Genomic DNA, 15,345 nt, shown 5'->3' on the forward strand with positions numbered 1-15,345 from the left:
AGGGCTAATGCAAAATAAGTTACTCTTGTCTTACAAGTACATATGAGACAAAGTTCATGCTATGTGCAGATGCTGCGTCAAAGCAGACTTTTTGGAGAGAAAGGGGATTTACTGTGTTAGAGGGCCAAGCAACGTTTTAAAGAAAAGCACTGAAATAGGAAAAAAAGCTCAGCCATGGAGAGTATCAACACATATGCGTGGCAATCAGGGCAGAGGAGCATTAGAGCAAGAGCAGCACCCTTCTCAGTCTGGGATGAGGGAAGCTGGGGCAGGAGGTGCTAAAACTAGCTTCTAACTTACATGGCCTTGATCATCAAGTTCATTGTTGGTCAGCTTGAGCTTGTCAAAACTGACCACCTGCCTCATCCAAGTGTCTCCAGAAGCCAGTGAGTCAGGGTGGATGTAAACCCTCGGGGGCACTGGGGAGTCAGCATTGCCAGCCACCATCCACTTGGAGCTGTGGTACACGTACCTGAAAGGAAAAAGGGTGATGGCTAAGGAAAGTTGTCACTCACTCACTAGAGGAACAATTTTAGGGCTTCTCCTCCCCTGCCACCCTACCGCACACACCTCAAGCTCTCATTTGCAGTCAGGGGGGAATGTGCTTTATTGCAACCTCCTACCTTCTAAATGAAAGCCAGATTACCCTTGAGCCACTTGTTCAGACCTGATTCATTATTAAAACCACCTTTGCAGTTATTTTCCCTGTAAAACTCTGCCACATGTGCCTTCTCAACTCCTTAACCCTCTCTAAGCCAGAGGCTAGAGAATACTGGTAAACAAAGTCCTCTCTGAAAATTTATTAATAAATGCCCCATAATTTCTGGAAATCTGCACTGGATGCCATATCAGACTGTATAAAACACATGTGTTCATCCAGACAGGACAAAATCCTATGGATACCACAACAACTGATAAAACAGAATTTCTCATTTAAAATGTTACAAAATAGGAAATTCCATTTAGTGTTGCAAAAGTAAGGATTAGAGGAAAAAAAAAAATCTTTTGTGTTCTTGACCTAACCATCCAATATGTGCCATAAATTATTTTACTACAGCTTTCTCTGGAGATTTTGTTTTTCTTTCTGTCCTGTGGCTCCTTCAGCTTAAGGTATTTCACAAACAGTCCTGTTAACACTTCTAGGTCGTGCCCTACACTGCCCTTCCTTGGGTCTCTACTCAGCTCTGTGAAGCTATTTCAGTCCTTACCTACAAACAGTGACTCATTTCCTGTATTTTCAAAAGAAATGCAAAGAAATAAATCCATTCCTTTCAGTGCTAGCTTGTTCAATGTGGCTGAATAAGCTAACAAGGACAGAAACAAAGTATAAGACAACATACACATTTTCAGTTTTAGCACTGAACCATACTGAGAGGGAGACAAAAAAACTGTCTGGGTATCAGGTACCACCCTGATACCTCCCAGGAAAATCACTTTCCTGAGAAACCCCCTGGATGATCTGAGAGCAAAATTAATAATATATAAATAAGTAATATTTAGCATTTGAGGCATAGTTCTTGAATCTCTGAAGTTTGGTACAGTAAAGACTATTTGGGGAAAAGACTTGCTCTCAAGAGTCTTTTAATGAGTCTAGATAAAACACCTCTGTCTGGATAGTATTCTGGGATGCAGACCACCATGAGTTTTCCAGCATACTTTTCTATGATGCAGAGCCCATTAATACCAGAGAAATCTCCTCATCCCGTCTTTCAGTTAAGTGGTGGCAATTCACCAGAGGTTTTCCCAACAGCTCCATGCTGTAGATCAGGATCTTCAATCCCAGTTGCTGCTGTGCTGGACAGTAAATGCTTTTAAAACAAAAATCACCCAGTTTGGTTCAGGCTAGACCTGAAGTACCCCCCATTTGTTCATTGTCCACTTGCCCATTCTTTCTTGCTGAGGTAGGTAGTTTTAGAGGATCCAGACTCCAGTGACCAGGTCCCTCAGACAGTCATTGTTAATTGTGTTGTTAATAAATTCCCATTAAAATCTGATTACTATTCAAAACCATAGAGCATGACCATCTAGTTCCAAGGCCCCTGGCTTAGACAAGGACACTTTCCACTAGACCAGGTTGTTCAAAGCCCCATCCAATCTGGCCTTAAACAGCTCCAGGGATAGGGCATCCACTCCTTCTCTAGACAACTGGTTCTGGTGCCTTCCCACACTCTTTCTTCCTAATATCTAATCTAAATCACATTGCCTGTATTTGTGCTTGGGATTACCCCAGCCTAGATGCAGGACCTCACACTTGGCCTTGTTGAACTTCAAGAGCTTTGCATGAGCCCACCTCAAGCCTGTCAAGGTACTTCTGGATGGTATCCCCTCCCTTCAGTGTGTCAACTACACAACTCAGCATGGTGTTAGCAGACTTGATGAAGGTGCACTCAATCCCACTGTGCTCGTCACTGACAAAGATGTTAAACAGCACTGGTCCAGTACAGAACCCTGAAGATCACTGGATCACCACTCTTCACAGGTCATCAAGACCTAGACATCAAGCTGTTGACTGTAACTCTTTGAGTGTGACCAACCAGCCAATTCCTTGTCCACCTAGAGGTGTAACAGTCTCAGATAACAGTCCAAATGTGCAAGAGAGTATATTAAACCTCTGTATTTTTTTTGTCTTACAATTCTGGTCAAATCAATTAATGGTGTAAACAGAGTGTACTCCAGCATACCTTTGCAATAGTGTGTAATGGCATATATCTTTCATATGCTTTCATTGACACTGATCCATCACAATGTTTCTATCTTTACGCCTAAAAAGCTTACCTGTATCTCTTGTTATCCACAGGCACAATATCCATGGCAATATAATACTGCTGATGGGGATCCAAACCTGTAATTTTCACTCTCATGGCTGGAAACATTCTCCTAGAAAAAAAGAAGAGTAGAAATAAGGGAGAAAATAGTGAATAAAGAAGCTGAAGGGGCTCTTACCCCTCTCTGACACCAGGAGCATGCTACTTTACAAAACCCTCTTCTTGGCATAACTCCTCTGGGCCTCTGGGTTCGGTGTAGTTAGCAAAGATTGTGCTGGTTGTGCTATGTATCTTTTTTTTTTTTTTTTCCATTTTTTCCATTAAGAAAAGGAATAGCAGGATAACAACCTGTGGGTTACAATAATCACTTCCAGTCGAGCAGTCTCTGCTCCTGACTTGTAGTAGACAGTTCTGTTACACTCCGCACAAATTGTCCCTCAGGTCAGGCCTCCTCTCTAGGTATTTCAGTACACAGATGGGCAGTATACATTCTTAGTTCTGCTTTTCCATCTAGAATTATGCTTTCATGTCATACTAAATGCAGGATCATTTTTGTTCTGTGTTTTTGAGAAATTCACATTTCAGTATGGACTTTGGTAGTTCTAGAAAGCAAAACCATCATCCTGAAAGATCCTCTTGCTTTTATGCTTACAGATACTTAAAAAAAATATAAATAAATAAAGTCCCTTAAATGAATCTGCTTATTAGGCCTATATTTCACACTTAACAAAAAAAAAGGCATAATCACCATGGTTTCCTTGAATTCTAGTCAGTATTTTGTGAAAAACCTTTTTTAAGTGCTGTCTTTTCTGTGACATATGATCCGGTTCTGTCTTAAGATTTTTTGCCTGATAGGTAAGTTATGAAACTTTTCACCAGCAAAAATTAGTGTTGCTAGACAATTATTTCAGAAGACAATAGCCAAGAACAATGTTAATATCAAAATATATCAGTATTGATGTAGCTATGTCATAATTTCTTCTTCTTCAAAATTCTCTGGTTGCCAGTAATATAGATGCCATTCTATACTCCTCAACCAGCATGGTGAGTAAATCATTTATGTCATGTGTTAGAAGTTAGAGATATACACATGCCTGCAGGGCTATGACCCCATTGACATTATGGAGACGTGTTGGAAGCATGATTGATGTGAGGTTCCTATGACCGAATCCCCATTTTTAAAACGGAAAAAAAAAATAAATAAATGAAAGACCCAGGGAACTACAGGCCAGTCAGTCTCACTTCTGTGCCTGGCAAGATCATGGATCTTCCTGGAAACTAAGCTAAGGCACATGGAAAATAAGGAGATGATTGGTGACAGCCAACATGGCTTCACTAAGGGAAGATCATATCTGAAAAAATCTAGTGGCCTTCTTATGATGGAGGTACAGCATTGGTGGATAGGGGAAGTGCAGCCAACGTTATCTACCTGGATTTGTGCAAAATATTTGACATGTACCCCATGTCCCCACTGTATCTAAATTGGAGAGACATGGATTTGATGGATGGACCACTCAGTGGGTAAGGAATTCGCTGGTTGGTCACAGTCAAAGAGCTGTGGCCAACAGCTCGATGTCCAAGTGGAGATCAGTAATGAGTGGTGTTCCTCAGGGATAAGTATTGGGACCAGTGCTGTTTAACAAATTAGTTGGTGCAATGGACAGTGGAATAGATTGAAGACAACCCTACTGATAAGGACTTGGGGGTATTGGTGGATGAAAAACAATACAAACTGTCAATGTGCATTTGCAGCCCAGAAAGCCAACCCATATCCTGGGCTGCATCAAAAGAAGTGTAGCCAGCAGGTTGAAGGAGGTGATTCTCCCCCTCTATTCTGCTCTTGTGAGACCCCACCTGGAGTACTGCATTCAGGTCTGGGGCCCCCAACACGAGAAGGACATGGATCTATTAGAAAGAGTCTAGAGGAGGGCCACAAAGATGATCAAAGTGCTGGAGCACCTCTGCTATGAAGGGAGGATAAGAGAGCTGGGGACATTCAGTTTAGAGAAGACTTCAGGGAGACTTTATAGCAGCCTTCCAGTACCTAAAGGTGGCCTACAGGAAAGATGGGGAGGGGCTCTTACTCAGGGAGTTTAGTGGTAGGACAAGGGATAATGTGTTTAAACTAAAAGAGGGTAGAGTTAGATTGGATATTAGGAAGAAATTCTTTATTATTAAATATCATTAAACTCATGATGAAAAAAATCCAGAAAAGTGTACAATAAATCTTTGTCCCTTGTTTCTAGGGGGCCTCCCTAGGAACAGTCACGACATTTTTCCTTCTATTTAGCAAAGAGTAGTGAAATGTCTGAGAAGATTTACATCACCTCCCAACATTTTTGTTTCTCAAAGTATGGACACAGCCTGGAGGAAGGAAATGGGAAAGTTTGTGAACATCTCCAAACTTGTCTTTCAAAAATGTACTCAAGGGATGCAACCATGAGAAGTTATATTATTCTTTCCCATCTGGACCACATACAACCACTTGGAGAAGAGGGTGGGAAGGAGGAGGTCAACACTCAGCATTCACCCTGCCCATAGCTCTTCCTTTTCAGGCCATGGAGAAGCAAAGTTCTGATCTATTAGTAACTGAATCTGCCTTGGAAAAGGACATTCATCGAGGGGGCAGTGAGAACATCACCCCACAGCTGCCAGCACATCGCTAGCCAGAGTTATGAGAGACATAAAACTGTCAGAAAAATTGTCTGCAGAAACCTTTCAAAGACAGACATTTGTATAGACGATGGTGTGAGTTTGCTAGAGGAACAATTTAGAGGGGAAGAAAGGAATAATGGATTAGTCTTCAGTGGCTTGAGGACATTACCTTGTTTCTACCACAATGGCTCATTAAATCTACCACGCCAAATGGGTACATGATGTGGCATTTTACAATCCAGCTCTCATTAATTGGATGGAGGTGGCTTGGGAGAAGCTTAAGAGGTAGGTTGTGTTTCAGAGGGTTGATGAGAAATCCAGGATTAATTCTGAGTCTCTTTGGGTCTAAGTCTGTGTACTGTATTTGGAAAACTGAACACTGTGTGTTCCCAGCAGCTCTCTCCAAACCCTGTGTAATGTTGCAGTATAGCTTATGGGGTTGTTTGCTTATGAAATACCTTGTAAAAGATTACCACAGACCATTCAACAGGCTTAGGGGCTAATCTCTAAAATGATCAGAGAGAGCTCAGCTAATCCCACTGCTTTCTCTAATGTTTAAGTGTATTTTAAAGTTTTCTAAAAAATTAAGGTTTCGTTTTTCTGTGGGTGTAAACGTAACTCGGGTTTCTTTGACATAAGGATGTGACCTGAACCTATCACAGCTGGTTTCCAGCAGCACTGCTGTGTGGAAAGGGAAAAATGGAAAACGTAGAGATAAACAGTAGTGACTGAGTGACATACGTAGAATCTGGGATAAGTCCCAGTGCTCTGTTTTCTGTTGGCTGACTCTTTGTCTCCCTAGGCACCAACCCTATAGAAAATAGAGGGTTCAAAGGTTTGGAAGGAATTCAGGTCATTTGAATATGGCTGTATTCATAAACAGTCAAGAACCTTTCATCCAGAAAAATATCAGTTGTCTTTATAGTCAACAGCTCAGACACGAAGGCCGTTAGTTTTCACAGGGAACACATGATGACATTTGATACAGTTCAGGAGGAGGTTTTATATCAACAGCAGTTTGGGATGGTCAAGTTATTTATATATTAGCTTTACCACTCAGCAGGAAAGCAATCTTCCTAAACTTAGGCTGGAAATCTGTACACATATATACAGTACCCATTTAGGGGAAATATGACATGATATGAAATAAGTTATTTCAATTGATTTAGAAACACTTAGAAGAATTTTAAAAAGCATTCTTGTAAGAACCATGTGCCTCAGCCTACTCAATCCCTTACTTCTTCCATAATGAGAAAGAGGTTTATTAAACTCTGAATGCAAAGAAAGTTAACAATACATATAGATCTTTTCGTTAAAATATTAATTGCTAGCACGGTAGTGCAATGATTTTAAAAAACATGTTTGTGAATTTGCAGAGATAGAAAGAAGTTGGATTGCAGCAATCAGCTTTTTTTGTTCTTGTTGAAACTTTTCATTTAACATGAAATCATAGTTTTCATTTAAGGAAACTGTTCAGAGAAAATTTATGTGTACATCCCCAAACTGGATTCTTTTTCCCAAGAAAATAATCTTCAGTTTCTAACTCTTAGGAGTCTCAAAAGAGACAGCCCCTAACCCTGCCCAGGGAACTAGCACATGTAAAGCTTTTGTCAAGTTGGATCTGTCTACAAAGTTGGCATGCTCTGAGTGGCCTCATGGACAAGATTACCTCCAAGTATCATTTCCAACATGAATTCATTCTCTGTTTTACAGTTAAGTTTTAGAGACGGCACCACTCATTAGGTGATAAGACACTAATGGGTACCTGGCTGGTTTTCTCAAAATACAACTGCAGTTCCTTGAAGCTGTTTAGACACTGGAAATACACCTGTACAGACAGCTTAGTGAGCTAAAGTCAGAAGACAATTTAAAAGGATCAACACAATTTACTTTGCAGCTTTTGTGACTGTTCAACTGAATGATTTACACACCATGTAAACAAAAACTTAACTTAAATGGGATTAAATTTGCTTAAGGGTTACATCTGCTAAATGTAAACCATAAAATGAAGATGTGTGTTCTTCAATTGTACTAAAAGACTGTTTATCTTTTGGTACAGACTTATTGACAAAAACAGAGAGATTAGTCACTTCCCAGTCATAAAAAATGGGACTCAGAAACTCTGAAAAATATTCAGGCTGATTTAGGCTTGCAGATTAAGTGTGCATAGTGTTTACAACGTACCTGAATTTACAGTGTTACCTGAAGTTATAGCTATTTTTATAACTCATATTTCCTTGTCTTTATGTCTGGTGCCAAATGTATATTTATTTATAAAAACAAACCCGTGGAAGTGAAAGTGAGGGACAGGAATGGAAGGGAAGGCAAGAATGCTTCGTTGTTTCCCTCTGCAGTGTGAGAATATGTAGAGAAGTGTTGAGGGGAAAAGTTGATGCAAGGCTGGGAGAAAAAGGATTTATTATAAGGCAGAAGCAGTCCAGCAGATCTTCCCAGCAGCTCCCCAAAGAGACATTTTCTAGAAGCTGGAGAAAGCTTATCTGGTCCACTGGGCCAAGACCTCTGGGCAACAGTCTGGTAGCTGCATCCTGCCAGCCCTTGCTCTGAGAAGTCCTCTCCACAAGTCCCTTTCGTATCAACAAATCTTTGAAACAAAATCCCTGGTTTTGACTCAACTGAAGAGGACCATGAGGCCCTTCCCTCCTTCCTTCCATTGGAAATAAAACAGCCATTCAGTAGTGTAAACAGCCCTAAGTACATGTTTCAAACAACTCTGGCTCATAGTTTCTGGGAGGGAAAGAAACTCCAGTCAAAATACCATTTAACCTATCAGGAGGCACTGAAGAGTCAGGAGATAGCAAGGCCACCTCTTCCATTCACTCTGTTGTGTTTGTTGTTTTTTTTTATCCCCACTGTTTTTACTGAGCCTGGCCTCAGCACCCAGGTTTGAGCAATCCCTCAGCACAGATATGATAACTTTGATAAGACTCATGCATTCATTTCCCTCATTGCTGAGAAGAAATCCTGAATTTGCTACAAGCAGAACCTATGTCCCAGAGGAATAACTCCTGTCTGTGTTTGTGTGCTCAGTCACAATCATCTCCATGAGAGGTGGCATTTCCCTTCCAGAGCAGTACTCCAAACATTCACTGTAGTGGAAGTGCATCCCTCCCTCAGTAAAAATTGCAAATTTCTTTCTCATTTGGGCAGCACTTCTGTCAGCAGTTAACTGTTGGAGCTGCAGCTCAGATGACCATGGTCTTTATCTAGATAATGTGGGGAGGGATTCAGATTCCTGTGCTAATGTTGCCAGCAAGCATGAACGCATGGTGGAGAAGAGTAGAGAAAAATAGTTAAATATGTTTTTAGGAATAGTTGCTTTAAATCAGTATGACCTGGGGCTTAAGGTGAGTTCATTTTATTTTGTACAGTCTAAGGCTGCATTTCGAACAAAAAATAGATAAAAGAGATTGCAGTTTTGAATGCACTGCAGCTGACAAAAAGCCATTTGCATGTTTCGCACAAAGAACAAAGGACTCTTGTTAGAAGAATCTTATTAAATTCTGAATAACAGAGTTCTGATAAAAAGGAAGAAGGAAAAAGTTCTAAGAGAACTTTATGAAAACAGAAAAAAAATACAGGTTTATAGAAACAGACCAAAAAAAAAAAAAAAAAAAGACATCATACAGTATCAAGAAAGAAAAAAATGAAGCAGAATTAAATGTGAATGGGAGTGGGAGTTTGAAAGCTAAGAAGTGTAGTATGCTGAACATAAGCAGGATATAGCTCCAGAAATATGTTTGAAATGAGAATGTAGGTTAGAAACTAGATTTAAACAGTAGGAGTAAAAAGACAATGTGAGGTCAGGCAGGAGCCAAACAATGCCTTACCAGTCACATAAAATTAAGGAGCAGCTGTAGTCATAGGCAACTGAGTCTGTAATTATAAAGGCCTTGAAAACAAAAAGACCTTGCAGGACTCAGACAGGGTTTCTGTAGGGAAAGCGGCAAGAACAGAAAATTGTTCCCTTGGGAAGGAAAAATTTGCAAAGAAGCTGCACATCTCTATTTCAGTAAATAATAGGAAATCCTCAGGAGATAACAATTCAGCTCTCTTTGCCAGAAATCATGCAATCTCATCTACTGGATATATCATGTATCATGCATTCCATAGAGAGAAACAGGACTGCTAGACATCTCTCACCCATCACGGACACATCCTCTCTGAAAGAAGGTTTAACTAAAAAAAGTTAAACTTTTAACTTGTGCATATACATGTATTTTTTTAACCTATAAGAACTGTCACTAATAAATAGATGTACTAAGTAACGAAATCATTAAACTTTGTGATAGTTAAATAAGAAATGTGGTCTGCAGAAAAAAAATCCCTTCCCATACTGTTAATCTAACCTCTGGAGAAGAATACCATCAAACAGAAAAATATATATATGGTTAGTAGCTAACATAGAGTTTGTGTGGGCAGCCAGTGATGAGCCTGATGTCCATGAGGACTAAAGTAATAATAAACATCTCCTTTCAGGGTGAAAGAATATGATTTATGTTTGTAATGAATATATTATTTGCTCAGTAAGTTAAGCTCCGTATTGTGCTACAAGTTTTTTTATAAGTGGAAAAATTGTCAAGACTGGAGCTTGCAAATGCTCTCAAGCTTGGCACTTGAGAATGCCATTAATGGTGTTAAAGAAAAAAAAATCTTGAAAAAATAAATATTTCTTACAGTTCTTACATATTTCCCTGCATCTATTCCCTACATATATATATATATATATATATATATATATACATTGTTTTGGACTTCTTAAAATAAAGTTAGTGTCTCTGTCTTCTTTAACATGTGCTGTTAAACATATCTGAAAGGTGGCTAAAATATAGACTTAGATATTTCATCAGAAAATGCAACTAAACAAGGCCTTCCCCAGAGCTTGTAGACTTTTCTTCAAAAGCATGAAAATCAAAATATTCGAGCCAAAACTTAGAAAACTAAAACAAAGTATCTTATATGGGACTTGTTGAAGAAAAAAAAATCAGGTAGGGGAAGCGAATATGAATATGAAGTGAGATGCTTCTTCTCTAAATGAAAGCCTTTTTCCCGGCATGAGGTAAATGGAATTGGAATTGCAGTTAACTGGATTTGTTGTTCAGCTGCAACATGGAAGGAACTAAGTACATCTCACAATAATTTTTAATCAGCTTCCTGTTATTACTGTGCAATTAGGAATATGTATCTATTGTTCATTATGATGATATGCAATGTGGAAAACTGTATTTGTCAAACAGAAAGGCAGCATGCATGACAAGTTCCATGAACCATTGCTGACATGAAACGTCTCAATTCATAAATGTCAAAACAATAGTTTTATATCACAAGTGTCAAAATACATACTTGAGACTGTTCCAAGCAACAAAATAGTAGTTTATAGCTTGAAGACAGCAGAAGAAAATTTTCAACAAAAATGTTTTCCTTTTTTTTTAAACAAAAAGACAGCAATTTATTCAGTATTGCAATTTTTTTAAAACTTTGTAAGAAAATATATAGTGTTTTTTTCATATGTGTGTACCAAGCAGACCTAATAGAAATTCTTCTTTTTTTGTACTGATCCAAAGTATTTAATGTAATTATTTGGTATTTCCCCAGAATATTTCAGTGTTTGTTTGTTTGTTGTTTGTTTGTTTTGTTTAGTTTTTCTTCCATAAATTCTTCCTTCTCTAAAACCTCTGCAAATACTCTCAAGGCTTCTGTGAGAAGGTGTGTTGAAGAATTTGTAAAACTGCAGTGGCATTGATGTTTCAACTTTTTTGGTTACTTGTAAGAGTGACAGAGCACTGGAACAGGTTGCCCAGAGAGGCTGTGAAGTCTCCTTCTCTGGAGATATTCAAAACCAGTCTGAATGTGATCCTTTGCAATGTGCTCTAGGTGACCCTGCTTGGCAGGGGGGTTGGACCAGATGATCTCCAGAAGTCCCTTCCAACCTCAACCATTCTGTGATTCTGTGATTCTATGATCTTCATATCACTATGGTTCTGTTTTTTTTCCTGTGCACTGGTGTTGATGGGCTTTGAGATATTTATGCTGCTCTGAAGCCTATACACTCCACTTATTGTAAGAGAATGAACTATAATTAATCCAGCAGGTAATGATATATTCTTTTCATTTTCAGATGCAGTGTAGTGCAGGCAACAGGAAGGAGGGAGGTGATTGTCCCCCACTACTCTGCCCTTGTGAGGCCCCACCTGGAGAACTGTGTCCAAGTTTGGGGCACCCAGCACAAGAAAGAAGTGGACCTATTAGAGCAAGTCCAGAGGAGGGCTACAAAGATCATCAGAGGACTGGAGCACCTCTCCTATGAAGAAAGGCAGAGAGAGCTGGGTATGTTCAGCCTGGAGAAGAGAAGGCTCAAGGAAGGCCTCATTGTGACCTTTCAGTACATGAAGGGGTCTTACAAAAAAGATGGAGAAGAACTGTCTACTCAGGTAGATAATGATAGGACAAGGGGGAATGGTCTTAAACTAAAGAAGATAGATGTAGACTAGGCATTAGAAATAAATTCTTCATTGTAAGGGTAGCGAGGCACTGGAACAGGTTGCCCAGAGAAGCTGTGGATGCCACATCCCTGGAAGTGTTCAAGGCCAGACTCGACGGGGCCTTGGCCATCATGAACTAGTGGGTGGCATCGCCGCCTATGGTTGGGGGGTTGGAACTAGATGATCTTTAAGGTCCCTTCCAACTTGAGCCATTCTATGATTCTATGAAAACAAACTCAGAACCAATAAATTTGGTTCCTCCAGTGTCATATTTAATGATGCTAGACAGATTATTTAACCTGTTTAGGTCTCAATTTCACCCTCTATGAGAAAAATGAAAATTAGTAGTTTTCTTCCCTTCTGTTTTGACTTCATTAGTGAAAAGATGTTGGATAACAGCAAGTGTTATTATTTCTTTGCCTTTTCCATTTGAGGCAAAACCAGCAGCCCATTCTGTATTGATTCAAAATGTTTCATTTTCTAATGAGACGGCACTTACAAAACCAGGAGTTAATCTGGTTCTCATAATCTTTGGGGATATCTGGGTTGTTTGTTCAAGAAAACTTTCCTCAAATTAACTGAACTTCCTGGGTCTTCTGAACACTAGTGACCACTTCACAAGAACATAAAAAAACAAGTCCAGCAGCTCTGGCAAATTCTGAGATCACTGACATGAAACTTAATTATGAACAATCAAATACTGAGATTGGTTTTTTCCCCACAAAACTATGGAAAAGTTGCCTTCTGCATTTCTGCAGAAGGGGCAGAAAAACTCCTGTGATAGCCACATGGTTTACTCTCTTTAATCAGCCCTGTCCATGGTGCTGACTTTCTTCGTAACAAGATTATTAGGAATTAAAATCTCATTGGGTGGAGGTAAGAATCTTTACATTAATGCAAACATGACTAAACAATTTGGGATCTTTAATAGCTTGAGGGATCTAGAAATTTTCAGTTTTCTTCAAGTTGTGTTTTGCTGAGCAGATTTTTATCCATTATTTAATAGTAGAGATCAATTAGGATGTTATTCTCAGCTAAGCATTGCAGTGAGTTTTATTAAAAAAAAAAAAAAAAAAAGGCTTATTAGTGGCTCTTCCTAACTGCAGTTGGCATGAGATTAGTTGCAAGAGCAGAGGGAAACACTAAACTTGCACATTTTTGATACAGGAAGTCATTAGCATTTTATCTATTTAGAATTGCAGGAAGACATTCCTTTGGTGCAAAGGTGAATTTGAATTAAGCTAGGCATGAGATTAAATCAACTGGCTCATGAAGTGCTATGGGAACTTGAAAGGAAAATCAAATGGCTCTCTCCCAATTCATAACTCAACAAAAATTCAGTACAGCCAGCAGCACAATGATTATTTCCTGTTTTATTTGCTCTAAGGAGAGTCTATCCTCAACTACTTCCTGCAGCTGCCAATTCTCCTTTGGAGCTACTGATTTAAGTAGTAATATGGAACTATTTTATCTTTAAAAAGATGGTAGGACATACAGCTGTGAAAATGTGACAACCATTCCCCAGCCACCCCCCACTCCCCGTATTTATTTCCATGGACATATCAAGAAGAAAAAAATATTTATTTTTTCCTCAAGAAAAAAAAAAGGTGTTTTTTTTTAACTTTTTTTTTTTTTTAATCTAGACAGAAAGCCAGATATCTTACCTGCCTGCTTTCGTGATAATCATCTCTGTCCCAATGTCATGAAATCTTTTCCACAGGTCAGCACACTGCAGTTCTACCTGGATCTCTTCCATGGATGAAGGTGGAGGAGGCTGAGGACCTGTTCCACCAGATGTAAGGTCAGAATGGGAGCCAAATGAACAGGATGTCCTTTCTGCCAACACCTCTGTGTCTGACCCAGTGCTCTGCTCTGAGTCTGTAAAATAAACATACCAGGTAAGATACTGTGGTTCTACCTACTGTAAGTAGAAAAGGGAGGGAAGAGGAAAGCAAGTAAAGGAAGTGCTAAAGAATAGTACAATTGGCTTTGGTGTATATATATATATAGAGAGAGAGAGAGAGAGAGAGATGTATATGGTTTGTTGTGATTTATGAGCTGATTTTTGTCTTTGGGTTTCCAATATGACATCTGGCATTTTTATAAAGTTTTAGAAACAGCTGAAAAAAGACCCTCAACATAAAATATAAATAGCAACAAACACCACCACAATGCCAGGAACAGAGCACAAAATATAGACGTGAAAAAAAAAATAAAAAAAATAATAATTCAACCATAGTTTTAATCCAACATTAAATTGTCTCACTGGAAAGCTATATTCCATGTAATTGAACATCCTCCCACACTACTATTGAAGAATTGGTTATGTTTAAATATTTTTCCCCTTTTAATACTCTTGTCATCAAAAATAATGAGCATTTTGTATTTTGCTATTTGGCAATACCATTTTGGAAATGTGTTTTATTTGCTTTTATAATAATTTTTTGGAAAAATTACATTTCCTGGGAAAATAACCATGCAGCATTTGGTGAGGCATATGCTCTAGGCTACTGAAGGACAAAAAGGAAAGATAGTAAACATATGGAATATGTTACCAAGGAAAGTAATTGAAACAAACCACATAAAAGACCACATGAGACAACCACCTCCCTCTATGGGGGAGAAGAAGAGAATGTTTTGCTTAAAAAATAAGCAAACAAACAAAAAAAATGAGGTCAGACTAGTGTAAAAGCACAGGCGTGTTGAGCCAGGTAGCCATTTCTTTGCCAAAATCTCTCAGATACATATTTTAGATAGGTATGGTATATATATAAATATATATATGTATGTATGGTCCTAGATCTCATATGATAGGGCTATGGTGGAATTTTGCAAATAGTAATGCTACTTTGCAACAGGGTGCACACCTGAATTACATCATTATTCACAATACATTCTGCAAAGCAATGCACTTACATTTGGAATTTGATTTTTAACAAATTGGCACCAGTATTGAATAGATGATTGACAGAACAATAAAATGGTGTGAAGTGTGCAGTCAAATGGATCAAGAGCTCTGTAGCTTTCAAAAACAGAAACAATGCCATGGAGTGTCCTCACTGATCACCTAAACAAAAGCATCACAGTGAACGAATAGAACAGCTATCATACAGAAACTTAGGAAGATAAAAAGTAACAATCTATGCTACAAATGTGGTGAAATCACCCCAGCCAAAATTTCTTCCATATCAAACAAGTGCCAGAAACTGTCCAGTAACCCTGAAGTCATGCAGGTTGGGTCTCAGATTTACAATATCTCCTGGAGCAGCTTGCACACTAGTGAAGAGTGCCACAGTTAAGAAGAAGCTGGTGAAGGTGTCACCTGCAGAACCCCAAGCCCCAACTCCTGCCATGTAGGAATGTTTTTGGAAAATTTGTACTGCTGCAATGGCACGGACATAAACTGTTTGGCTGAAGGTATTTGA

The 15,345-nt window shown here is 38.9% G+C and overlaps 1 protein-coding gene across 1 annotated transcript in view; it reads right to left on the reverse strand.

The window, feature by feature from the left end:
- TBX15 (T-box transcription factor 15) overlaps nt 1–15,345 on the reverse strand; it is a 97,434-nt gene that overhangs the window by 24,974 nt on the left and 57,115 nt on the right. The window contains exons 2-4 of the mRNA XM_068698781.1: nt 13,585–13,798; nt 2,776–2,877; nt 301–472 (exon numbers count right to left, since the gene is read on the reverse strand). Coding sequence (XP_068554882.1) covers nt 301–472; nt 2,776–2,877; nt 13,585–13,798 — 488 coding nt within the window. The remainder of the gene's footprint in view (nt 1–300; nt 473–2,775; nt 2,878–13,584; nt 13,799–15,345) is intronic.

The sequence above is a fragment of the Anas acuta genome, chromosome 1 (assembly GCF_963932015.1).
Source record: "Anas acuta chromosome 1, bAnaAcu1.1, whole genome shotgun sequence".
NCBI lineage: Eukaryota > Metazoa > Chordata > Aves > Anseriformes > Anatidae > Anas > Anas acuta.